This window comes from Bos taurus, chromosome 4, assembly GCF_002263795.3.
Source record: "Bos taurus isolate L1 Dominette 01449 registration number 42190680 breed Hereford chromosome 4, ARS-UCD2.0, whole genome shotgun sequence".
Classification (NCBI taxonomy): domain Eukaryota; kingdom Metazoa; phylum Chordata; class Mammalia; order Artiodactyla; family Bovidae; genus Bos; species Bos taurus.
The window spans coordinates 71,299,263-71,326,535 of record NC_037331.1 but is presented as its reverse complement, the minus strand read 5'-3'; the positions used below and the strand labels follow the sequence as shown (position 1 = coordinate 71,326,535).

At 41.4% G+C, this 27,273-nt stretch overlaps 1 protein-coding gene across 7 annotated transcripts in view; it reads left to right on the top strand.

Moving 5' to 3' along the window:
- Positions 1 to 27,273, top strand: part of PALS2 (protein associated with LIN7 2, MAGUK p55 family member) — a 165,352-nt gene that overhangs the window by 6,400 nt on the left and 131,679 nt on the right. For 3 of the 7 annotated variants that reach the window (XM_002686869.7, XM_059885897.1, XM_059885896.1), the window contains exon 1: positions 23,397 to 23,743. The exons of 1 other annotated variant lie outside the window; for it this stretch is intronic. In XM_002686869.7, coding sequence (XP_002686915.1) covers positions 23,497 to 23,743 — 247 coding nt within the window. In that variant the 5' untranslated portion in view covers positions 23,397 to 23,496. Of the gene's footprint in view, positions 1 to 22,961; positions 23,117 to 23,386; positions 23,744 to 27,273 lie in introns of those variants that run through there. 3 more of the 7 variants (XM_010804340.4, XM_015469877.3, XM_010804337.4) reach the window with 3 other exon arrangements.

The following is a 27,273-nucleotide window of genomic DNA, read 5'->3' as shown; positions in this document are numbered from 1 at the left end:
GAAGACAGCAAAAAGTGAACAGCTGGAAAAGCACTAGTTACCATCCAAAGCAAAGAGATGTTCTGTGGTTAGGCACATTCCAACCTCATGGCCTTTGGAATTGACAAAAATGTGTTAGAGAGGCTGTAGCATCAAGGCAGGTGGCTCTGTGAGCTAGGCAGTAAACTAAATGCTCCGACAGAGCCTGCATCTACTTGGCCTTGGCTGAGTCAGTTCAGAACATTTAATACTGAGTGCTGCACAACTTGGAGAAGGCAATGGCACCCCACTCCAGTACTCTTGCCTGGAAAACCCCATGGACGGAGGAGCTTGGTAGGCTGCAGTCCATGGGGTCGCTAAGAGTCGGACACGACTGAGCGACTTCACTTTCACTTTTCACTTTCATGCATTGGAGAAGGAAATGGCAACCCACTCCAGTGTTCTTGCCTGGAGAATCCTAGGGATGGGGGAGTCTGGTGGGCTGCCATCTATGGGGTCACACAGAGTCGGACACAACCGAAGCGACTTAGCAGCAGCAGCAGCAGCTGCACAACTATGCAAAATGGTGAGTGGAAAAATAATAGTCAAGTGGTTCATAACTGTTTTTTTTGTTTTATCATAAATTTCAGCAGCTGCTTCCAACTACATCATGCCCAAGACTTTTCCAAGACTTGGTCCTAAGCTAATGGAGGGTGGGGGATAATGGGAAGAAGTCTAGATGAGAATCTTGGGGAGAGGCAAGAAATATCATTATGTATGCAATAAGCAATCTGATTTTAATCTATAGGGAATTCTGACCCCCAATGGATCTCATTGCATAAATGGGGTCAGAAGTCTGAATGTCTTTCTAGTTTGAGAATTCACATACAGCTCTGCACCTTACTAATTTTTTGAACTCAGCCATCTCTTTAATCTCTTTGCACTTCAACTTTCCTCATCTGTAAAATGATAAGGAATCCTGTTGAGTTGTTCTAAAATTAGCTCAGATAAGGCACAAGATGTATTTAGCACAGTGTAAGGGTTTAAAATCTGCTAACATTACCATGCTACCATACTCTATTTTATCTTCATGCATTACTAACTAGAAAAAAGTAAGGAGAATGAATTAACATTTACTTACCACCTATTATATGCTAGATGACTCACTAAGCATTCAGATAGTACAGTATAATTTTTATTTATTGTATTTAATCTTTGCAAAACTTTGATTAGGTTACAAATCAGGTGGCACAAGGATTTGAGTCCATAGTTCTCTGACTCCAGGAATTATTTCCCTGTGTCTACAATAAAGCAATCATCAGGCTGAAAAGAGAACCATATCAGAGGGATAGTCTGCGACTGCCCAGAAAGCCTTAGTCATTCATAAAATAGCACATACACACACTAAGAACTAAGCAAAAAGGACTTATTCTGTCTTAAAATGGAGACTATTCTTGGAAAATGGAGGCAGACTGGAATGGACAAATTGTAGGCAAATTGAAGTTGGTGGCCTGCAGAACAGTGCCTGGCACAAGTGAGTGAATGAGGACATTTAATATGGACGGAAGTTTCTTCAGTCACTACACATCCTCTGTGTGAAGTTGAGGTCAGAATTGAGGAGGCCAGGGCAAACTAGAGGACTTAGACCGATTAACATATATGATCCAAAGCCAAGGGTCATAGAATAAAATATTCAAAGTATCCTGAAAAATCCAAGCAAGACTAACTGTTACTGTAGACATAAGAAGTAGGTGAGCTCATATTGTTGTTGAGAGCTCAAGGCTGGCCAGGAGTCACGAATGGAGGAGGATATGAGTAAAGCATAGACCATGGCAGTTCAGACTGAGCAATGGAATGAACAGAGAGGGAAGAAAATATAGACTAAGCAGGAAGTACAGTCAGTTTTCATATGTGGATCCCAGGACAGTGACTGTTGGCCCAGAATTCTAATTTTAGATAATTAATAAAATACGGGTAGGTATTGTTTCATGAAACTTTCAATATATGTTCTGGATCACATTATGAAATGCATTTTTTTCTGTCGGCTATGAAATGTGCTTTAGGGAATTTGAGACCTACTTGAAAATTATACTCCTGCTAATGGTAGTTAGGGAAATAAGCTAAATTGTTGATTAGAAAAGACCCATGGTCCAAATTTGCTTCAAGAGATAGCCATACCTTGATAAAATCACCACATCCAAGGTCTATTTTACCATTCCATGGGCAAAAGAATTTGTTGTGCTGCCCACAAAGAGATGTCCAGTATCTTTTGACTGATTCACATATCAATGTGCAAAGAGATATATGGCTGCATGAAGTTATTTTGATCATCCCCTCCTGGAGGGAAAAATATGCCTGGGTAGTTGGATGAGAACATGGCTTGGTGCACCTTGAATCAGAGTAACAGTAATTAGTCTGATCATGTAAGTGGTAGTAACATCTGGGTGTGAGAACTCTCTTTGGTAATAATAACAGCTAGCATTTATTGAGAGCTTACTTCATGTCAGACTTTGTACTCAATACTTTATATCTCATTTAATCCTCGCCTTGAGATTTTTCACTGACGAGACACACCTGCCAAGCAGATGGCATGTTGGTGTCAATTAGCCAACCTACCCCTCTTCTGAACACACGCTAACAAATTGTCTCTGTTACTCCATCTTAGCAGTCTGCTAATCCTGCTTGCTAACACTGTGTTCCCACACTTGCCTAAACAACACTCCAGAAGCCCCCATGAGGAGCACCGGTGGGCACACAAGCTGTAGAATAGCATGGAGAATGTAATCCATCTTACACAGTGGTAAACAATTTCAGATATTTTAAATGAAACAAACTGGATGTATTATGAAGCACGACGCTAAATTTGAATGAAATGTAATTTCATCCTTAAAGTAAAAATCTTGAGCTCTCTCTTTTAGGGTGGAAAACTTTTAAAATCATAGTCCAAGGCCAACACAGAGCAGCTGAATAGGCCTACATTTTGTGAATTATAATCATAAATTTGCTGCACTTCCTACAGCACTGCCTGGCTCACCTCGACTGAATTGGGTTTTCAAATTTAATGAGCCCCATATTGACAATGAAAACCGACCTTTTCCAGTCCTGTGGCCACTGCTGAGTTTTCCAAATTTGCTGGCATATTGAGTGCAGCACTTTCACAGCATCAAATTTCAGTATTTGGAATAGCTCCACTGGAATTCCATCACCTCCACTAGCTTTGTTCATAGTGATGCTTTCTAAGGCCCACTTGACTTCACATTCCAAGATGTCTGGCTCTAAGTCAGTGATCACACCATCGTGATTATCTGGGTCGTGAAGATGTTTTTTGTACAGTTCTTCTGTGTATTCTTGCCATCTCTTCTTAATATCTTCTGCTTCTGTTAGGTCCATACCATTTCTGTCCTTTATCGAGCCCATCTTTGCATGAAATGTTCCTTTGGTATCTCTGATTTTCTTGAAGAGATCCCTAGTCTTTCCCATTCTGTTGTTTTCCTCTATTTGCATTGATTGCTGAAGGCTTTCTTATCTCTTCTTGCTATTCTTTGGAACTCTGCATTCAGATGTTTATATCTTTCCTTTTCTCCTTTGCTTTTCACTTCTCTTCTTTTCCCAGCTATTTGTAAGGCCTCCCCAGACTGGAAAAGGTCAGTTTTCATTCCAATCCCAAAGAAAGGCAATGCCAAAGAATGCTCAAACTACCACACAATTGCACTCATCTCACACGCTAGTAAAGTAATGCTCAAAATTCTCCAAGCCAGGCTTCAGCAATATGTGAACCGTGAACCTCCTGATGTTCAAGCTGGTTTTAGAAAAGGCAGAGGAACCAGAGACCAAATTGCAAACATCTGATGGATCATGGGAAAAGCAAGAGAGTTCCAGAAAAACATCTATTTCTGCTTTATTGACTATGCCAAAGCCTTTGACTGTGTGGATCACAATCAACTGTGGAAAATTCTGAAAGAGATGGGAATACCAGACCACCTGATCTGCCTCTTGAGAAATGTGTATGCAGATCAGGCAGCAACAGTTAGAACTGGACATGGAACAACAGACTGGTTCCAAATAGGAAAAGGAGTTCGTCAAGGCTGTATATTGTCACCCTGTTTATTTAACTTCTATGCAGAGTACATCATGAGAAATGCTGTACTGGAAGAAACACAAGCTGGAATCAAGATTGCCAGGAGAAATATCAATAACCTCAGATATGTAGATGACACCAGTCTTATGGCAGAAAGTGAAGAGGAACTCAAAAGCCTCTTGATGAAAGTGAAAGTGGAGAGTGAAAAAGTTGGCTTAAAGCTCAACATTCAGAAAATGAAGATCATGGCATCCAGTCCCATCACTTCATGGGAAATAGATGGGGAAACAGTGGAAACAGTGTCAGACTTTATTTTTCTGGGCTCCAAAATCACTACAGATGGTGACTGCAGCCATGAAATTAAAAGACGCTTACTCCTTGGAAGGAAAGTTATGACCAACCTAGATAGCATATTCAAAAGCAGAGACATTACTTTGCCAACAAAGGTTCGTCTAGTCAAGGCTATGGTTTTTCCTGTGGTCATGTATGGATGTGAGAGTTGGACTGTGAAGAAGACTGAGTACCGAAGAATGGATGCTTTTGAACTGTGGTGTTGGAGAAGACTCTTGAGAGTCCCTTGGACTGCAAGGAGATCCAACCAGTCCATTCTGAAGGAGATCGGCCCTGGGATTTCTTTGGAAGGAATGATGCTAAAGCTGAAACTCCAGTACTTTGGCCACCTCGTGCGAAGAGTAGACTCACTGGAAAAGATTCTGATGCTGGGAATTGTTGGGGGCAAGAGGAGAAGGGGACGACAGAGGATGAGATGGCTGGATGGCATCACTGACTCAATGGACGTGAGTCTGAGTGAACTCCAGGAGTTGGTGATGGACAGGGAGGCCTGGTGTGCTGCGATTCATGGGGTCGAAAAGAGTCCGACATGACTGAGCGACTGATCTTATCTGATCTGATCTGATATTGACAATGAGCTCTGAGGTTCTGTCTGCAGTGTGAGTGTTCAGTCACGTCCGACTTTTTGCAACCCTATTGACCATAGCCTGCCAGACTTCTCTGTCCATGGGATTCCCCAGGCAATAATACTGGAGTAGGTTGTCATGCCCTCCTCCAGGAAATCTTCCGAACCCAGGAATGAAACCTGCTTCTCTTATGTCTGATGCATTGGCAGACAGGCTGTTTACCACCAGGGCCACCTGGGAAGTCCAAGTTCTGTCTATAGGTAGCTAATTTTATCCAGTAATTATTTTTTCAAAATTAGAATATATTTTCTTTCTCTGACTGAAAAAGGAATGTATTATAGAAAGTTTTGGAGATATAGAGGTACATAAAGAACACATTTGTAAGTACCTTAAGCTCACCAATATGAAGGGAAGAAGATTGTTAACATTTTAACAGACAAATATTTTTGAGTATCTGCTATATGCCAGCAACTGTTCTGAAGTTTGGGGCTACACTAGAGAAAGTGCTTGCCTTCAAAACATTATACTTCTTCATTCTTGTAGATATAAATGTTAGAGATAGAAATAGAGATATACAAATACACAAGTATATTTTTATAAGGCTGAGATACTATTCTTATTCTTTTATTAGGTGACTTTTTATTTAACAGTATGTTACAAACATGATTTTATTTTATTACACTTTCATCTACATCATAGTTATTAAAAGCATCACAGTAACTTAGGGACACAAACCTGCAACTTATTGTAGAATTTAGGTTGTTTTCAATTTTTCTTTCTTGTAAATATACTAAGATGAATATTTTTACAGACAAATTTTTGTGAATATCCATGATTATCTCTTTTGGATAAATTCTTTTTGGATCAACATGATCTTCTTTTTAGATCAAAGATCATGCATGTTTTCATGACTTTTAATGCATTATCAGAAAGAGTTACACCAGCTTCTGTGTTCAAAAGCATTTTATGATCATGTCTGTTTTCTCATACCCTCAATATTACATGTTTATTATCAAAAATTTTAAACCAATTTGTAGGTGAAAATTGGTTTCTCATTTTAATAAGTTTCTTTGATTTCTCATGAGATCAAACATTCACTGGATTCTGTAGTTCATCTTTTGTGAATTGCTTTTTCATGTCTATGCTTTGGCCATTTTTTTATTGGGATGGCTATCTTTTTTCTCTCTTATTTGTAAGAGTGTTTTCCTTTTAAATAAAGTAAATAATAAATTTTTGCCTGCCACATGTGGTATACCTTTCAGTTTATAATTTGCATTTTAATTTATATGCTGAGTTTTTACTTTGAAGAGTTTTAAAATTTTATGTGGCTGATATGTGTTAGTCGCTCTCAGTCGTATCCTATTCTTTGCGACCCCATGGAGTGTAGCCCACTAGGCTCTTCTGTCCATGGGATTTTCCAGGCAAGAATACTGGAGTGGGTTGCCATTCCCTTCTCCAGGGGATCTTCCCAACCCAGGGTTTGAACCCAGGTATCCTGCATTGCAGGCATACTCTTTACTGCCTAGCTATCAGGGTTTTCTTTTATAACTTCTGCTCTGGTTTGTAGCTTAGAAAGGCCTCTCCCACCTCTATATCTATTATCTTCTCTAATTCCAAAGGATAGCATCACAAAATGTGTTGGACACATTCTGAATATCTCTCAGTTTTGAGGAAGCAATATGATCCTTCAATTTTTAGGAAAAAATTGGGGAGTGAAGGGTTACAGAGAGGAGGGGTTGGTAGTGCTTTGAGGCATGCATGTTATTGTACCCTTTTCTTTCCAGAAAGCAACTAGATTCTAAGCCAGTGGTCTTGGGGAGGGCCCAGGAATTGGCATTTCTAACAAGTCCCAAGAGGAGGCTCTTGACTCTTCCAGTCTGTAACCATAGAACACTGGGATTCCTTAATATAACTACCAACTTTAATTGATTTACTTCATCCTTTTTCTAATCTAATAACTTCCACTAATCTGACACAGTAAGATAAATTTAAGAGTGTGAGCATATTTTCTCTGGTGTACCTGTCCCCACTCAAGACCTGACCAAATGAAAAGACCATATCCAGATGCTAGATTCCAGAAGGCCCCCATGGCTGCCTGTACCCCTGAGATTGCCCAGAGGCCACTGGCCCAGGTTTGTTTCTGACTGAGCGCTGGGAGACGGTCCATTCTCTTCTGCTTCAGTAACTGCTTTGTAGAAACAACTGTGGTGAATGTGATGTCTAACTGTGCACCTGGCTACAGTGTGGGGTTTTGTTTTGTTTCAGTAGCAAACCAAATTCTCTTTCCTAAGATTTATATTTGTTTTAAAACTAAAACATTATCCAAATGAGCCCTCAAAGCCAGTTGATACCACCTTGCCGCTCATGCTCAACATCTTTGTATAAATGAAGCTCCCAAGGGATTAGTCTTCTCTCCTGACTTCTCTGTGTTTCCTTGCCAAAGACTGCTTTGCCAGCCTGCTCACCTTCCCAGCCATTTCCACTATGCTTTTCTGAAATTCCTTGTTCACCACCACCACCACCCTGCCCCAGATAAGCATTTCTACCTCCTCCCACGTTTTCCCCACAGCTGGGAGTCATCCTAGACCCTTTCCTCATTCCCTACATCCAGACACAAAATCTGGAAGACCATGTCATCTCAACATCTCTCAGACTTTGTCTGTGCTTCTGATTGCTCTTGTTACTGCCTTAATTTAAACCCTTAGGGTCTACCCTTGGGAAGTCCACATGGTACAGAAACAAATATCCAAATGATTTGGAATCACAGAAACTTGTTCTTGATGCACATCAACTGCTTATTAACAGCCTGACATTGGAAAAATAACTTGACCTTTCTGAAGCTTCCTCCTCTTTAAAGTGGGAATTAGACCCATCCCACAGGCATGCCTTGTGAGTTAATGAGATGGTGTGTGTGCCAGAGGCTTAGCCACACACTAGGTCTGCAACAAACATGGGTTTCCTTTGCTACTCATTTTTTTCATTCTTTGGTTTTGATCAATGTTCCCTCACAGATTCCCTGATCTCCAAAAGAATATCCACGGTATCACCAGAGTAATCTTTTTGAACCAGAAATATGATTTTTTTTTAAAAAGCAATTAGTGTCTTAGCATTGCTCTCAAGGCAAAGCTGCTGCAGGGGTGATCCATCCACCATCCTCCATCTGCCTTTACAGGCTCATCTCCTTTGCTTCCACCTCTAGATGTTTCCTGAAAAGTGTGCACACTCCTCACAACACACCTAATGGCTTCATGCCTTCCTGACTTTCCAAGTCTGGTCCCCATGGCAAGTATCCTGCTCTTTCCCGAACCCTGTTCACCTGACATCTTCTTGCTATTAATTCCTTAAGCCCTGCCTCAAGCATCTGTAAGAAGTTTTCTTTGAATTATTTATATGATTGATCTTACTTCCTTTTTATATCACTATGGTACTTCATATAAAATGTGATTACACTCTTTGTAACATGGTAGTATGAAAATTCAGAGAAGGCAATGGCACCCCACTCCAGTACTCTTGCCTGGAAAATCCCATGGATGGAGGAGCCTTGAAGGCTGCAGTCCATGGGGTCGCTGAGGGTCGGACACGACTGAGCGACTTCACTTTCACTTTTCACTTTCAGGCATTGGAGAAGGAAATGGCAACCCACTCCAGTGTTCTTGCCTGGAGAATCCCAGGGACAGGGGAGCCTGGTGGGCTGGCGTCTATGGGGTCGCACAGAGTCGGACACGACTGAAGCGACTTAGCAGCAGCAGCAGTATAATAATTATTTGTATGTCCATTTTTCTTCTGGACTCTGACTTCATTGAGAATGAGATCACATATGAAGTAGATGAGGTGGCTTCATACAGCTAATATTTAACAAACAGAACCATTTTACCCTTAACTCTTCCTGAGCGCCTCATACTTTATATTGTGTATGTTAAAATGAACTCATATCACACCGTTAATATAACTCTTTTGCTATGATATTTTTAAAGATTTTATAATTTTGCTTTTAAAATTATTTAGCTACAAATGAGTGGTTTAATTCTCAAAGGGCAGTGATTTCTAGGCAATCATTAAGCAAAATCATAATTATCCCAAAGTGGGAAACCTGACCTAGAAATTACTTTTAAATAAAATGAAATACTAAATTAACATAGTATTTTGTAGATATTTAATAAGATACTTATTTTTTTTATGTTTTGTCATGTTTTTTCTTTTCATTGTTTTGGAACCAGTAGTGAACTTTTTCAGATCTTGTATATTTCCATACTGCTGAAAAGTTTGTGGGCTTAAAGGACTGTTTTATTGTATGTAATCAGCACAATGCTTCTGCTGATATATACTATTAAATAAAAAATAAGTGTTACGATGAATTAATAAATAGCTCTGTGGCCTTTTTTATTTTTTGCTACCATTTAATTAGCCTTTGCCAAGTGCCTGGTCTTGTGCTATTAATTTCTGTATATGTTAACTCAGTTGATGTTCACCGTTATCTCCATTTTTACGGATGGATGAAACTGATTCCTAAGGACATCAAGGAACTTGTCTACTCAGTGCATGGATGGCAGAGCCAAGATTCACTCTAATAAGGCCATGTCTAAATCAGTACACTGTATCATCTTTAAAAAGTCCCTTAAACAATCTGACATATAAGCTTCCTTGTCCATAAACTGAAGATATTTATGTATTTCTCAAAATACATATGTATTTTGAAAATGAAGTGAAAAGTGCCTAGTATAGCCTTAGAACACAGTTTTTGTTGTTGCTGTTTAGTGGTTAAGGAGTGTCTGACTCTTTGTGACCCCATTGACTATAGCATGCCAGGCCCCTCATCCTTCACTATTTCCTGGAGTTTGCTCAAATTCATGTCCATTGAATTGGTGATGCTATCTAATCGTCTTATCTTTTGGCGCCCCTCCTCCTTTTGCCTTCCATCTTTCCCAGCATCAGTGTCTTTTCCATTGAACCAGGTTTTCACATCAGGTAGCCAAAGTATTGGAGCTTCAGCTTCATCATCAATCCTTCTAATGAATATTCAGGTTGATTTCCTTTAGAATTGACTGGTTTGATCTCAATCATAGAGACTGAAAATAATTCCCCTATTCTGGGATAACAATAGGTGAGGTCAGAATTCCTATGATGTGCTCCCATAGCAGCTAGACTATCCCTATGGAGCACCTTCATTGAATCTAATATATTTGCTTGTTTAATTATTTTCCTGTATAGACTGTGAGTTCCATGAGGACAAGAATCACGCCTTTAGTCACCTTCATTCTCAAGTTCCCAGCATATTATCTGACACAGATATTAGCTACTAGAAATAAATATTAGTTGAATTGGTTAAGTTAGTAAGCACCTACCTGGTGCAAATAACTACTAGGAAAGGAATAGAAATCAAGTCTTTTGCCAACAAGTAGCCTATACTCTGGTTGGGTTTAAAAAAATCATAGCACAATATTTCCAAAGTAATATGTACTCATTATTTATATAGTAACACCTCACAAGACGTCACTGTTTTTTTTCTATCCATCAGTTCAGTTCAGTTCAGTTCATTTCAGCCACTCAGTCGTGTCCGACTCTGCAACCCCATGAACCCCAGCACACCAGGACTCCCTGTCTACCACCAGCTCCTGGAGTTTACTCAAACTCATGTCCATTGAGTCACTGATGCCATCCAACCACCTCATCCGCTATCGTCCCCTTCTCCTCCTGCCTTCAATCTTTCCCAGAATCGGGGTCTTTTCAAATGAGTCAGCTCTTTGCATCAAGTGGCCAAAGTATTGGAGTTTCAGTTTCAACATCCATCCCTCCAGTGAACACCCAGGACTGATCTTTAGGATGGACTGGTTGGATCTCCTTGCAGTCCAAGGGACTCTCAAGACTCTTCTCCAACACCACAGTTCAAAAGCATCAATTCTTCTGTGCTCAGCTTTCTTTTTAGTCCAACTCTCACATCCACACATGACTACTGGAAAAACCTCCCATAAAGGATATACTATGAAAAACATTGTCATAATCCTGCTAATATTCTTTTAGCATACTAAGATATCATTAAAATGTAAGAAGAGAACGAAAACACATCAAGCCCATAATGATATGCAAATGATATTGATCTAATCAGTCATATTTGCTGTCATAAAGAAGTCCACATGATTACCAAATATTTCACATATTGTATGAACATTATTACAGACTACATCATCATCATTAAACACCCATCTGTGTGAAGCACCCCGCTAGGTACCATGCAAAATGCTTTAATTTAAATAAGTACAATTTCTATACTTTGAGAATAAAGTTCACTCAAATAATCCTCTCTTTTAAAAGATTCTTGATACTTTTAAAGTATTAAAGAATAACTTAAGCAACTAGATCCTATTCTATTGACACTTTCATTAATTTTCATAAATTATCAAGTATATAAGGTAAATCCTAAAGAACATGGATTCAACTAAGCTTACATTTGTCATTTATTAATTGAAACTAGATCTGATTATTTATATTCATACTGATTTTTGTATAGTCTTTATATATGAGGATTTTATATATGAGTCATTATATATATGAAAGACTTTGTCATGGCTTTCAATTTTGTTTCTAAATTTATCATTTGATTTTCAACTTATTTTATGGCATCTTTTTCTCCAAATAATGTCATGCAGTCACAATTTTAAGTCTTTTGATACAGTTTCTGTCTTGGTGTAATGATGTACTTTCTTTTCATTCCTTGTATGGTTTATCTTTTAGATTTAAATCTTCAATTCATCTGGAATTTATTTTTGGAAGGTATTTTTTAAATGTTTTGCCAGTTCACCATTTTTTCAAATTATGTCCATTATTATAAGTAATATCTTTTGCCTTCCCAAATTTCCATACATACATGGATCTGTTTCATGACTCTTTGTTCCATTATTCTAGCTACCTATTCTTTCTCCAATACTGCATATTTAAATTACTATGATCTTACATTTTAGTTTCTGATATGGCATATTTTTGTTGCTAACAAATAGGAAATGCTCTTTTTAAATGTTCTAGTTTGTTATTATGTCTATGGAAAAGCAATTGCATTTCATAAGTTTTGATTAGATTTGACTGTCTTTCAAGTCTTTCCTTTTATTTCTCTCTGCTGTTTTAGTTGATTGTCTTTGGTCATTTAGAGAGACAATTTCATCTTCTGTAAATAATGATCACTTTGTCTCTCTCTTATGTTAATATTAGATCTCTTTTCTTTCTTTTCCTACCTCACTGGCTAGAACTTCCAGATAAATGTTTGACAATAGTAGATACAATGGAAACTTGGTCTTCTTTGAAAGGAAAGATAATCTAATTAAGAGTATTCTTAGCTCATAATTATGCACTAAAGATATTTAGCAAGTGGCCATTTGCTCATCTACAACTGTTGTGAAAATAATAGCAGTCATAAAACTCTCTAATGCATAATAATCTCTTCCTGAGCAAACACCTGTACCAGGCATTCTACACATTTAATTCATAGTCCTTAAAAGATCCTGTAAGGTAGTGCTATTACACCACTTTGCAGATCAGGAAAGTTCTCATCTACTGACTAATATACCCAAGGTTACCCAATTCAAAAGTAGTGAATTCAGAAATATAAACTAGAGCTTTTGATTCTAAGTTCTTCCTTTGTATCATACTATCACATTACATGGATTCCCTTGTGGCTCAGCTGGTAAAGAATCCTCCTGCAAGGTGGGAGATATGGGTTCGATCCCTGGGTTGGGAAGATCCCTGGAGAAGGGAAAGGCTACCCACTCCAGTATTGTGGCCTAGAGAATTCCATGGATGAGTACGTGGGGTCACAAAGAGTCGGACAAGCCTTTCCTGTGTTACCTGGTGGGTTTTCTAAAGGTGGACTCTGAGGTAGTTCTGTGTGCTCAGTTCAGCAGGTACACTTGGATGAACACATGTGAAAGGAAGGCCAAGGTAGCCAGACTTAGCAGGGGGAGAAATCCAGGTAGGATGCAGGCCTGAATAACAGCCTCAAATGACCCCGCAGTGTGTCTGGAGCTAAAATGGCCTCTCAGACTTGTTACATGGGCTGAAGTGGCTGGGCCTTTACATGTTCCTGCTCCACGAGTCGTTTAAGGTGGACCAATCTGTGAAGGGCTTGGGGCACATCTTTGGGCTTTCTGCAGCTGACTTCATCCCGAGAGGGCTAACAGCTGGAGGCTTTCTTCTGCCAGCTGTCCTGCAGAAAAATCTTTCATACGTAAGCTGGGTCAACAAGTCTTTCCTTAAGAGTATATCTGGGGAGTGTATCTCTGCATCCATCAAGTTCTCTAAGAAAGCTAAAGTTAACCAACAATGAGAAAAAAAAAACTAGAATAATACTTTTAAATGTGCTGCTGTAGATAAGTGATATGTTATATTTTTTAAGTGTTTCATTTACTCTTAATGCTATTCTTTCCCAATAGGGAAGTGGATTTACACTTAGTGAGGCTGAGTAGATGCTTTCTGTTCCTTTTTTATGTGGTAAGTACTTGTGCTACCAAACTATCATCAGTGCAATGTGTTAATAGCTAAATAATGACCAGGTACCACTAAATGAGTGAAAGAAATCTTTTTCTGCATTTTTTAAAATTTATTTATTTTAATTGGAGGATAATTACTTTACAATATTGTGGTGGTTTCTGCCATACATCAACATGAATCAGCCATGGGTGCACATGTGTCCCCCTATCTTGAACCCCCCTTGCACTTCTCTCCCCACCTCTCCCATCCATCCTTCTGGAGTGTTCAACAGCACTGGCTTTGAGTGCCCTGCTTCATGCATCAAACTTGCACTGGTCAACTATTTTACATATGGTAACATACATGTTTCAATGCTATTCTCTCAAATCATCCCACCCTCACCTTCTCCCACATAGTCCAAAAGTCTGTTCTTTACATCTGTGTCTCTTTTGCTGCCTTGCATATAGAATCATTGTTACTGTCTTTCTAAATTCCATATATATGTGTTAGTATACTGTGTTGCTGTTTCTCTTTCTGGCTTACTTCACTTTGTATAATAGGCTCCAGTTTCATCCACCTCATTAGAACTGATTCAAATGTGTTTTTTTAAATAGCTGAGTAATGTTCCATTGTGTATATGTACCACAACTTCCTTATGCATTCATCTGCCAAAGGACATCTAGGTTGCTTCCATGTCCTAGCTATTGTAAACAGTGATGCAATGAACATTGGGGTACATGTGTCTCTTTCAATTCTGGTTTCCTCAGTGTATAACGCCCAGCAGTGGGATTGCTGGATCATATGGAAGTTCTATTTCCAGTTTTTTAAGGAATCCCCACACTGTTCTCAATAGTGGCTGTACCAGTTTGCATTCCCACCAACAGTTTAAGACGGTTCCCTTTTCTCCACACCCTCTCCAGCATTTATTGTTTGTAGACATTTTGATGGCAGCCATTCTGATCTGCATGACATGATACCTCATTGTGCTTTTGATTTGCATTTCTCTAATAATGAGTGATGTTGAGCATCTTTTCATGTGTTTATTAGCCATCTGTATGTCTTCTTTGGAGAAATGTCTTTTTAGTTCTTTGGTCTGCTTTTTGATTGGGTTGTTTGTTTTTCTGGTATTGAACTGCATAAGGTGCTTGTATATTTTGGAGATTAATTCTTTGTCAGTTTTGTTTGCTATTATTTTCTCCCATTCTGAAGGCTGTCTTTTCACCTTGCTTATAGTTTCCTTCATTGTGCAAAAGCTTTTAAGTTTAATTAGGTCCCATTTGTTTATTTTTGTTTTTATTTTCATTACTCTAGGAGGTGGGTTCTATAGGATCTCGCTATAATTTATGTCAGAGAGTTTTCTGCCTATGTTTTCCTCTAAGAATTTTATAGTTTCTGGTCTTACATTTAGATCTTTAATCCATTTTGAGTTTATATTTGTGTATGGTGTTATAAAGTATTCTAGTTTCATTCTTTTACACATGGTTGACCAGTTTTCCCAGCACCACTTGTTAAAAATTCTTTTCTCCATTGTATATTTTTGCAGAAACCCTTTTAAAATGTGTTGTTTATTTTCTATTTCATTTATCACTTTTTAAATTCTTTAAAAGTCTAATTCAGAAAAAAACGTGCACTTTTCTATAATATAGTTCTACTGTAACAAAAACAACAAACATAGCTTTTTCACAAATTCTACTTTGTTAAAACAGGCAGTAACTTTGAAAATCATGGTGATGAATCTGAGTTAAATAACATGTTATGGAGAACCCTTAATTGTGGTGACTTGTACTATAATTCATTCCAGTTGAATTAACCTGAGAGTTACAAAGCACTCTGTGTATGAAGTGTGGGAATGAGCAGGAGTTTTGCACTTGAACTGACTTGAACACTTCATAGTTAGGGAGCCTTGGGCAGATTAATTTAATCTTCACTTGTTTCCTCATTTGTAAAATGGCAATGATAATAATGATTCAAATAGGATATAAAGGACAGAAAACACTGTCTGCCACATAGGCATGCACACAATAGATAGTTGTTATTACTCACTGTTATTACCAAAACAGGATTACCAAAAAGATCTGGTTTTTGAGATTTATAAACAGTTGATGATTGTAAAGAGAAATATAGTGCCCTGTACTTCCTAGCATGAAGATGGCATCATTTTGCTGCTGCTGCTGCTGCTGCTAAGTCGCTTCAGTGACTCTGTGCGACCCCATAGACGGCAGCCCACCAGGCTCCCCCGTCCCTGGGATTCTCCAGGCAAGAACACTGGAGTGGGTTGCCATTTCCTTCTCCAGTGCCTGAAAGTGAAAAGTGAAAGTGAAGTCACACAGTTGTGTCCGACTCTTAGAGACCCGATGGGCTGCAGCCCACCAGGCTCCTCCGTCCATGGGATTTTCCAGGCAAGAGTACTGGAGTGGGGTGCCATTGCCTTCTCCGGGCATCATTTTAGAATGGGCTATTAAGTTCTTGGATTTATTTGTAACACACACACCCCCACCCCCCACCCGACACACCCCCTACATTTAGACCTATTTCCTACTTCATTTTTGTTCCCACTCCCCTGACCATGTTTCATTCATTTATGAAACAAAAACATCTTAGGGGCCTATGCACTCACTTTCTTCACTTGCTTTTGCCCTCAAGTCTGCCCTCCAGTCTTCCAGAGGCACATGGGACTTTGAGTTTTGCCCTTTATTTCTGTACTTAATGACTATCAGACATTCTGTGTCACTCTAATGCCATAAGACTCCTCATGAAGACCTCTGCCCTTCAGGACTTCATGCCTCTCTGCCTATCCAGTGAACCTAGGATACCATATAAATGCCATATATATTCAGTCTTTACATTTTTTTTCTGTTTTCATATCTTTAAAAATCTACTTTTGATGCCTGAGTATAATGGCCTTTAATTTTTTCGCTCATGTATAAATAGGAAAGGTGGAATTTGGAAGCCAATTTTAAATGAGACTCCAAAAGGGTTAATTAGACATAACGGCTGGCTGCTGTTGGGTTCAACTCAAGTAGCTCAATTAGGGTCCCTGCCTGAAATCTAATTTCCCTTGGAAGAGCTTCTCAGCTGTAGCTTGTATATTCAAGAGCAAGAGTTCCATTCTAATTAGCAATATTTCTTCCACTTAATTATCTTTAATTTTAGAAGTCCACCATCTAATAACTTTATCTGTTTCAATAAATGAGCCCCTACTATGAGTATTATTGTGCCAAGCATTCCTGTACATAGCACCCTGTATTCTTATCTACAGGCAAGTAGGAAATGAGGCTGGCAGTTGTGGTGTAAAGAGTATTAAGATAAATATTCGAAGACGAATGATGCTATTGTGAAGCAGAATAGGTAAAGGGCTGTAAGAGATAAAATGTTACAAGAATCCAAATGAAAACAGTTGCCTCTGTTTGGAGTGGAGCAGATAAGTTTTAGTGGAAAAGGAGGATGTGAGATGAGCATAAAAGCTTGCATTGGGGCCAGCAGAAATGGGCAAGGCATTCCTGTCAAAACAAAGGGGTGGAAATATAAAGATGCACGATGTGACTGATGTGTAATATCCCCCCATGCAGGTGGGGGTGGGGTAGTCTTGAAAGTCACTGTGAATGACCTGTGAATAGCGTTTCACTGGCAGTGAGGAGGCAAGGATGATGTGACTGACATCTGGCATTCAGGTTCATGTGGGACAGGGCAAGAAGTCTTCCTGGAGGGACAGAGGAAATGAACAAGAGAACCCACTCCCATGAATGACATTGAAAAGGCAAATTTCAAGGGACCTGGGTTCAGGCTGTGTGTGTTAGGGAGATGGTAAAGAAGGCACAAGGGAAACCTGCAGGAGGAATAGTGTAGGGAGGGAGAAGCAAAACATTTTATTTTAGATGTTGTTTAGAACTGTGAATGGATTAACTTGATGGATATATTCAACAGGAAGTTGAAAACATACCTAAAGTGAAAGTGAAATCGCTCAGTTGTGTGTCTGACTCTTTGAGACCCCATGGACTGAATTCTCTAGGCCAGAATACTGGAGTGGGTAGCCTTTCCCTTCTCCAGGGGATTTTCCCAAAGCAGGGATAGAACCCAGGTCTCCCCTATTGCAGGCAGATTCTTTACCAGCTGAGCCACAAGGGAAGCCCAAGAACACTGGAGTGGGTAGCCTATCCCTTCTCTAGGGGATCTTCCTGACCCAGGAATTGAACCAGGGTCTCCTCATTGAAGGCAGATTCTTTACCAACTGAGCTATTAGGGAATCCCTAAAGGGAGTAGAGAACTGTAGATACAGATAGGCAAGCGTTGAAGATAGAGCCTTAAGGGTCGATAGGGCTTCCCTGGTGTCTCAGCAGTAAAGAATCCACCTGCTCTGGCGCTGGAGAAGACTCTTGAGAGTCCCTTGGATTGCAAGGAAATCAAACCAGTCAATCCTAAAGGAAATAGACCCTGAATATTCATTGGAAGGACTGGTGCTGAAGCTGAAGCTCCAATACTTATGGCTACCTGATGTGAAGAGCTGAATCTTTGGAAAAGACCATGATGCTGGGAAAGATTAAAGGCAGGAGAAGAAGATGACACAGGATGAGATGATTGGATGGCATCAACTGACTCAATGGACATGAGTTTGAGCAAACTCCGGGAGATGGTAAAGGACAGGGAAGCCTGGAGTGCTGTAGTCCATGGGGTTGCAAAGAGTTGGACATGACTGAGCGACTGCACAGCAATAATGGAGGGGATGCAGATTTGATCTCTGGGTCAGGAAGATCCCCTGGAGGAGGAAACGGCAACCCACTTCAGTATTCTTGCCTGCGAAATCCCATGGGGTAACAAAAAGTCAGACATGACATAGCAACTACGCAACAAGTATCGATGAGATTCTTGAGAGAAACAAGAATCACTTCTTTGTCTACACTTTGTCCCTCAAAAATCTCTCCCATTCTTAAGTGAAACATTTTCATTTAGGAAGTGGAGGAGATGACACAGCAAGTTAAGAGGGCAGAGAAAGAATAATCAATGAAGGAGAAGGAAGTCCTGGGGTGTACAGGGAAATAGAAGGAAAGGAGAGGTTTAGGCAGGGGCATGGAGGTTAACTCCTCCAACTCTGCAGAGGAGTTGGATTGCTTGAACATTAAGCAGAAACTCTCCCCATTGTGTCTGCCTAAGACTCTTAATATTGCATTTATCACGTGATCATGTAATTACTTATTATTCTCCACAGTGGCTCAGATGGTAAAGAATCTGCCTACAATGTGGAATACCTGGGTTCACTCCCTGGGTCAGGAAGATCCCCTGGAGAAAGGAATGGCTATCCATCCCAATATTCTTGCCTGGAAAATTCCAAGGATAGAGTCCTTAGGGTTGCAAAGAGTCAGACATGACTGAGTGACTAACACTAACACTGACTACGGGTTGCCTTCTTCTGACATTATTCTCCACCATTGGGTAGGGGTAATTTGGTATTGTTAATTATTTTATTGTCAACATTTACCGCTGTAAATGACTGAATGAATGGACACATGAGTGAAAATGTCAGTTATGCCTCAGTATAGTTTCAATTAAGAGGTGAGTGTGGAAGCCAAATTCCAATGCCTAAAGTAAATGGTCAGTCAAGCTATGCAAGCTATTTTTACTTTCGTAAGAAACAACAACAAAAAAAACCAACCCCAAAACATGCAAATTCTTAGAACTGTTGACTTTACTTGCAGTGATAAAAAAAAAAAAAAAGAACTGCCCTGTGTCAGGGAATGTTCTTTCTGGTAGGTAGGAGAAAGTGCTGCTAAGAATAACATTTCTGTTTATTTTGAGATTGTCTGTTGACCTAGTGGGACTTCAGAGAGATTTAGATTACAAGTAAAGCCTCTGACAGATATCTATGAAAGCGAGATTAAAACAATAATACACACAATCAACTGTGGTCCAAGGGCTTGTAAACCATTGCCAGTTGGAATGCTCAGAGAATTGGGAACAGCGATCTTTAGGCAGCCAGGTGAGACTAATCTGGGGAAGCTTTAGGAAGGAGATAAATTTAAGCTGTTTTGAAAGGGGACTATTCTAGTCAATTGGCAAAGAGTCTTATGGCACACGATTAGGTATTTTAATTTGATTACTTGAGGTAATTTGGAGCCACCCCAATATTCTGAAAAGACTTGGTATAAAATGTTTGGAAGATGACTCGTTTCAGTAGTTTTTAACGCTGACTGCATATTAGAATCACCTGGAGAGCTTTGAAAAATCCTGGTGCCCAGACTGTAGGGCAGAACGATTTAACCTAGAGGAGGAACCCAGCCATCAATATTGTTGTTTTTGTCTTTTTTTGATTGTTTAAGTTCTCTGGATGATTTCAGTAAACAGCCCACAGTAAGAGGTACTGCTCTAAGTGTCAGGAAAATTGCAAGCAAGCAAGCAAGAGACTAGAATTAGAAAGGTTAGCAAGGAGGCTGGAAATCGGAATCTGACCTAGCTTTGTGAACAGAGATAAAAGGGGTGAAGCTAAATAAAGTATTCTGGAGGAAAGCTTGGTTGGACTTTGTGGTGCATGTCAGTTGCAATTTTTCACAAAGCTATATTCCCAGAGCATCACCATTCTTAATATGATGGATTAGTTGAAAAATAGGCAGGCAGGACCTGCTTTGCTAAGATTTGGGGCTATTAGCAAAATTCTCAATTTCTGAAGCACCAAAGCCACTCAGAAGAGAAAAAAAAAAAATCATATTGAAAGTATAGAAGCTTTTGTTTATATTTGAAGCAGGAAATAAAGCCAATGATGGATGGTCTGGAATTAGGAATCAAAATTCAGACTTTAAATTGATTTACAGTTAGGAGAGATACTGGGCTGGCAAAATTATGATCCTTTTAGAGTAACCTTGAAGAAAATGAAAAGCCAAACCATTAAGAGAATTCCTCATCATTTTCAAGCATAACATTCCCTTTCCTGGAATAAAGAATTTGTAACAGGTATGCGAAATGGATGGGTTTTGTCTCAGAAATGATGACCTCTTAGAAAGGTGAGCTGGAAAGCAATAATGAGAATTCCAATGTTCATATTAAATCACTTTAAATTTATTCCAGCATGTCCCATTTTCAAAGTTTAGGGGAAGGGCAGAATGTCATATGTGGCACTACTATTTATAAAAATTAGTGTTTCATAGTAATATATCATATTTGATAAAATAGGCGCTGGAAAAGAACTTCCCCTGCCAAGAGTATCCTGAAGGAAAGCAATCGAAGGCAAATGTAGAGCAAAACCATTTTCCTGGCTCCAAGGATGAGGCTGAGACTTACAGGCATGATAAGCCTCAATGTAATAGCTGTCATTACATAGTGAAAAGACTTGGAATTATAAATGAAGGATAATTGTTCCTGTATTGCTGCTTCCATGAACTGGGTTCCTGGTACATGCAGCGATAAGAGAGTTGGGCAGGACTGGTCCCAGATGTAAGTCAGGGAAGACTACATTTGTGACTTGAGGGGTAGAGACTCCTGTCTCCCTCCAGAAAACTTGGTCAGTGACTGTCATCCTATTTTCGGGAGTGGGATGTGGAGTAGGAAGTTAGTACATTGCTTCCAGAAGACCCTGGAGAAAATATAAGTGTACTATAAGGGATGAGGAACACAGCAGAAATTACATTCTTCACCTCTTCCTCAGAGGAACTCAGGGCACTCCCTGGGTAGGATGAGGTTGAAGGTCAAAAGGAAGAAGAGAATCAGAGTTGGCCAGTCTGGGTAAGGTGCTGCAAGAATGAGCCACTGGGTATCTTCCTAGGGGACGCTTATGGATCTAGTAAGCAAGGAGGCAGAAAAAGAAGACCTGAAAGTTCTGTTGATTCTCTGAGAAAAGAAACCCCATTCTTTCCTTCTGCATCCTTACATCACTCTTGGGCCCAGGGCACCTTCTTTTTCATTTCATCTTGCTGACCACAAGGGAGGGAGGCTCCACCTGTGCCCAGAGTTACTCTGTATCCCTTAGTACATTCAGGTGTCCTCAAATGCTTCCAATTTCCCTTCCTCAGGGTTGCTGTTCCAGGAAAGAAGGTTCTAAATTAATAGTCTAAAAACTCCCCCTGCATGTTGGTTTGCAAAATTAATGGTCCTTATGAAAAAGTAAATTAATCTTTGATGCTTGGTTGAGGCTAAGAGAAAAATCACTGTTTGGGGGACTGGGCCTTCTTAATACCCCTCATCCAAAGCATTCTCTCTCTCCCTTCTGGACTAACCACACTCACAGAGATTGGGAGGGAGGGGTGGACAACACAGCTTGAAAGTCCATCTCTGAATCCACAGGGCCGTGTTGCAAACATTTATCAAATGCCTGTTTGCGCAGTTCAGTGCAACTGTGCCCAAGAGGAGCCAGGAAAGACTGCAGGGAGGAAGCCCCCTGATGTGATGTTCCTCCCTTGCTAAGTTTTACTTGCACTTTCTACATACACAGTTTGAAAAGACTGCAGTAAACATTTTGTAAAATGTAAATACCATGATCACGGTTTCTTCAGTTTCAGGAGGAACACAACAGCTTTGCCAAAAGCCCCCATCACAGGTTCCAGGGTTCACAGATCTCTCGGGATTAGATAGATATTAAAGGAATTGGAAGTTCTGATTGCCTCGCTGTGTTTTTCTAAACCGAGCCTCTGCTGCACTGCGTTGCTCAGTTCAGCTGAAAAATTAAATCTGCACTCCTGTCAAAATGTGTCATCTGCACACCCGGACACTTATCCCAGTTCATCATGCTTTCTGCGGAGTCGAGGTGGAAAGAATGCTGCAGCTCCCACTTGCGAGGCCTGGGAAGACCAGGTGTTTGGGAGGATCCAAACAACTGTTGTCCTCGGGAGTGTCCTGCGGAGCCGACCGGGAATTCCACGGGAACCTCGGTGCTAGGAAAATAGCTAGTGTCCGTCCGTTTCCTCGGATGTGAATCACCCTGGTTGGGCTGGGAGAATATGAAGGACCTCGTCAGCGCTGTAGAACCTGCCAAATACACATCAGAACCAGGGGCGTGTGTGTGAAGGGGGAGGAGGCAGAGTCTCCGGAGGCTTTTCTTCGAGGTCTATTTATCCTTTGTGCCCCACGGCTGGTGGGTTCTTTGAATGTAAACTCTTGGAAAGGGCCGGGGGAGCCTCTTCCACGCTCGGGGGAGTATCTTGCTCGTCTGTAAATGCTGAATGACAGCGGCAATTTCGGCCCGGAAGGGCCGGTGCGGATTGGGTCTGGTGACCCTCTCGCAGGCGCGGCTCGGGGCCAGGACCGGGGACACCATGGAGAGGCCGCGGAGCACGGGCGGCGCATCGGGCCCGGGCGCAGTCTGCGGGCGCTCGGAGGGGGCCCCACCTGGTCGCGGAGCCTCGGCCGGAGAGGCGGGGCCCGGCTTCCCGGAGGCGGCGGCGCCTCCTCGAGCCCGAGCGCGCGCTCCCCGGCCTCCGGCGCACGCGCGAGGCCGGGAGGGAGCGCGCCCCGGCGGCGGCGGCGGGAGGAGGAGGGCGGCCGAGGGGAGCCTAGCCGCGCGCGCGGAGGTGGTGGCGGCGGCGGCGACCTGAGCCGGGTGGAGTGGAGAGCGAGGGAGGGGGCGGAGGGAGAGGGAGGCGGAGGGGAGTGAGAGCCGCATTTCCAGTTCCCAACTACGAGCCGCGAGTTTGTAGATGGGGCTGCTCCGTGGCGCCTGCGGCTGAGAAAGAGCAGCGGCGGCGGGCAGAGAGGAGCGACGGCGGCGCGGAGGAAGCCGAGGTGCGAGTCGGTAAGTTGCCGGGGCCCCCACGTCACTCGGGTAACGGTCTCGCCGCGCGCCGGGCCGGCCCGGGGGGGGGGGCGCCCTGTTGCTGGTGGCTTCGCGCCACGCGGGGACCCCGCCCCGCCCCCTCAGCACCTGGGCTTGGGCGGGCGACGAGGGTTGCTCCGCTCGGCCGGCGCGGGAGGGGCGCGCTCTGCCGGGCCCCCGGCTCCTGGGTTGCTGGCGGGCGGGCGGAGCGCGGCAACGTGTCTGGCCCATGCCGCCGCGCCCCGCTCTCGCCACGCGCTCCGCGGCGCGGCCCGGGCGGAGGCAGGGCTGGGGCTGGGGGCGCGGGGCCCCCTCCGGCCGCCGGCACCCTCTGCGGCGGGAGTGACGTTAAGACTTGAATGGAGAGCCGTGCTGGGGGCGGTTGTGGCCGTGACAGACACCTTCGGGGGTCGGTCCTCAGCGCGGGCGGTTCCGCCGGCCTCTCGCTGCCTCCCAAGCTCCGAGTTCTTGGGGGAGGAGGCTTTGGGCAAGTACTGCTGCCACTTCCGAGGCACGAGACTCCAGTTGTTTGGCCAGAGTGGTTGTGGGCCGAGCACACGCTGCTCCGGAGGCGTTTGCGGCTGAGGCAGTGCTTTCCGATTCTGGGTACGTTGGTCTGGAACCAAAAAGGTTCCTTTTTTTTTGCGGGGGGGGGGTGGTGCTTTTTTGGGCGAGGTGGAGGGCCAGGAGGGAGCCGATGGTCGGTGTGATGACAGGATGGGGATTGGTTGATGGGTGTTTTTTGCAGAAGGACTTTTTAACACTTTCTTGGGAGTTTCGTCTCAATTTCCTCAGCTCCTGAGGTTACAGCTGGAGATTCCATCCATTCAACTTCCATCAGCTGGGGCACGTTAAGAGGGGTCGGGGGTAGGAGAGGAAGGTAATTGAAGGCTGATGGGGAAGCTCAGAAAATTCACCGCATTACTTACAAACAGCTGGTTTAAGGTCAAGCTAGCCACGTTTTACTCCCCTTCCATGCCTTTGGGGATGGTTGAAATTTTACTTGATGCTTTCTCAATTGGTCGTCTTGTTATATGGCTCAGAACATTTGAGGTGCGTTAAAATGCTCTTCAGTTGGCGTATGATTTAGCAGCCATTTCTTCCCGTGAAATCTTTCGAATGGTCGTTCGGAAACTTCTGTTCGTCGGCTGTTTTAGGTGAGGTAACACGCTGGTACCAATGCGGAGATAGTTGCGGTACGTTGGTGAAACGACGGACCTCAAGGTAGAATTGTATCAGGCCTGATTATAGTCAAGTCTTCTGAGGCCTGATTACAGTAAACAAAGAACTTTTGGGGGTTGTGTCATTTTGAGGTCATCTGTATCTGAAATCTGTCATATATTTAAATTCATGTTTTAAGTATACGTTGGCACAGTGTGTTACTTTTTAAGGTCTATGCTTCTTTTAGTTTAGACTAGGGTTACATAATATACAAGTGGTAGCATTTATAATGGTTCTGTTTTTGTCCTGTAGAGATTGCACACTAAATATGAAAAAACATTCTGGGATGTGTTTGTCCTTTTCTAATTGATGCTGCTCAAGTCCTTTTCCACTTGGAATTTCAAAATGAATTTTTTTCTTTCTTTACTGGAAAGAAACTGGAACGCTGGAAAAATTGGGGGCTTATGCAAGTCTGGTAGCTCTATATAAGACAGAATCATTTTCTGTTGTTCTGTAGGCCAACTGCTGGATTTTTTCTTGACGAATCATATTTTTCTTAAACATTCGTGGGAGCAGTTTGCATTTTTCTTGAGTCCCATTTCAGGCTGAAATTGTTCCAGAAGACTACACAGCCTGGTACTCTAGCTTCTTCCCCCACTCTCTCTCTCAAGCTTGGGATAACCAAGAAAATCATAATTGAGAGGCTCCGTATATGTTATTTGTGCTCTGTTTTGAAAATTGAAGTTGTATGAGTATTTACCACCCCTTTATAGAGTTTACCATTTAATAATGGATGATGAGCAGAAGACAACCGAGATTTTAATTAAATACCCTTCACATTTTTGACATCCAAACTTTGTTGAAAGTGAGTGATAACATATTTTTGCTGAGAGTTACAAATAATACAGGGTAAAATACTAAGAAAATAAATACTAAAATGGGCAAGAGAACCCATTTGTACTTTTTGTGTCACTTGCTGTATTATAAATTACCTAGTTAGGTGGCTTTATAAAAAGAGTATCTTGCAAGTTAGACTTAGGTTTTTAGCACTGGTAATAATTTTCTTTACAAGATGATTCATTTGGTAAGTGACGAAATTTGTATCAGAACTTCACTTCAGGTAGATGTGGTTGACTTGCAATGGATGTCCTGATATTTATTTCAGGAGGGATGAACACCTCCCCATTAGATAAAATAGTTGGCTATTTGAGGATATCACTAAATTATTCCTTAAAAAAAGAATGTACTGAGAAAAAACAACCTATAGGTTCTTTCCTTCCAAAAATAGTGTTCACATTTATGAATAATATAAGAGCAGAAAAGCATATGAGGTCTCTCTACAGATATTGTGATAGCATTGAATTAAAGATTTTATTTCTTCTCTGTAGGTACCAGATTCTGCATATATTGTTTTTGGTCAGTCTTAGAGAAGCTGCAATGATTTTCTCTCTTCCAGTTATTTGTATGTGACCACTGGGGGGAGACTTCACAATTTAGGTTGATGGTATCCCTCTCTCTACACTGCTGCTAATCATTCCTGGGCACTTTGCCCAACTACTGGAAATGTGTTGAGGAAGATGCACTTAGAATCGAGTCCTGATCAAGGTGTCTAAATGACTTTTATTTCTTTAACTCACACCACACTCAAAAAGTACCTCTCTTTATAAATTGTGTTTTAAACAGTTTACTTTTGGGTCTGTGTTACATGGGCTAGCTAAACATCTAACGGTGAAAGAAGAGATTCATGAATACATTAGAGCTTTCAAAGATCTGACTTTACTGATATTAATCTTAGAAGCAGTGCAGGCTTAATTACTTGCTTTGTGTACATAGGAATTAGTTGTCTGGAAAAGTCTGGAGAGAATATCACTCTTCTTTGAGGTGTACAGTATCCAAACCTCTTTAAACTGGTTGGTCTCTTATTTTAAAAAGCTTTCAGAGGGAGAGAGATTGAAGCATCCTTTGTGCCTAATTTCACCACACGGGGGAAGTTTCTCCTTTATCACAGTGATAGAGATAAGACCAAAACTCACAACTTTGTTGACCATTAAGTTGAAGCTATTCTCAAGAGGTACAATAAAGTCAGGAAAAACTCTAGTTTCCAGTCTTCTCTTCTGACAGTATTTAACTTTATTAGTGTCCAATTCAGTAATAACTCAACAAAGGACATTATTTTTATAGTAGTTTATAAAGAACTTAAATTCTTCATAAGATCTTGATTGTAGCAGATTTATTCACTGTATAATGAGTAGGATAGAATTTGAAGTAGTTTCTATCACCTTTCCTAGTTTCTTCATTTTTACAATGGCTTCACTTTTTTTTTTTTCCTTAAAAAATTTCATAAGTACAATAAGAGATGTTTTCTGCTGAAGAAATGCAGATTCCTGGCCAACCTCAACATTGTGTTTACTACTTGGGGAATAATTTCTAATGGTCTGCAAAGCAAAATGAGAAAGACAATGTAGTGAGTTTTTCATAAAGCTCAAGTTACTTTCAAATCCTTTCCTCTGCCTACTAGTTCCTATAATGGTCTGATTCCTACTTACTTTACTGACTTACAGCTTTTTCTCTTAGATCGGTTGCTCCTTTACCACTTCTGTAGCATTCTCCCTTGTTCACTGTTTTCCATCTACCCAAGGCGTGTGTGCTCTGTTATGTCTGACTCGTTGTGACCTCATGGACTGTAGTCCACTAGGCTCCTCTGTCCATGGAATTTTCCAAGCAAGAATACTAGAGGAGGTTGTCATTTCTTTTCTCCAGAGGATCTTCCTCACTGAGGAATCGAACCTGAGTCTCTTTTGTCTCCTGCACTGGCAGACAGATTCTTTACCACTGCTGTGCTTGGGAAGCGCCCTTCTTTTTTTCTGCTCAGAAATGCCATGGCTTGTTCCTGACTTAGGTCTGTTCCCTTTGCCTGGAATTGCCTTGAAACATGACACAATGGCTCCTTTTCATCATTTCAGGTTTCAGTTCAA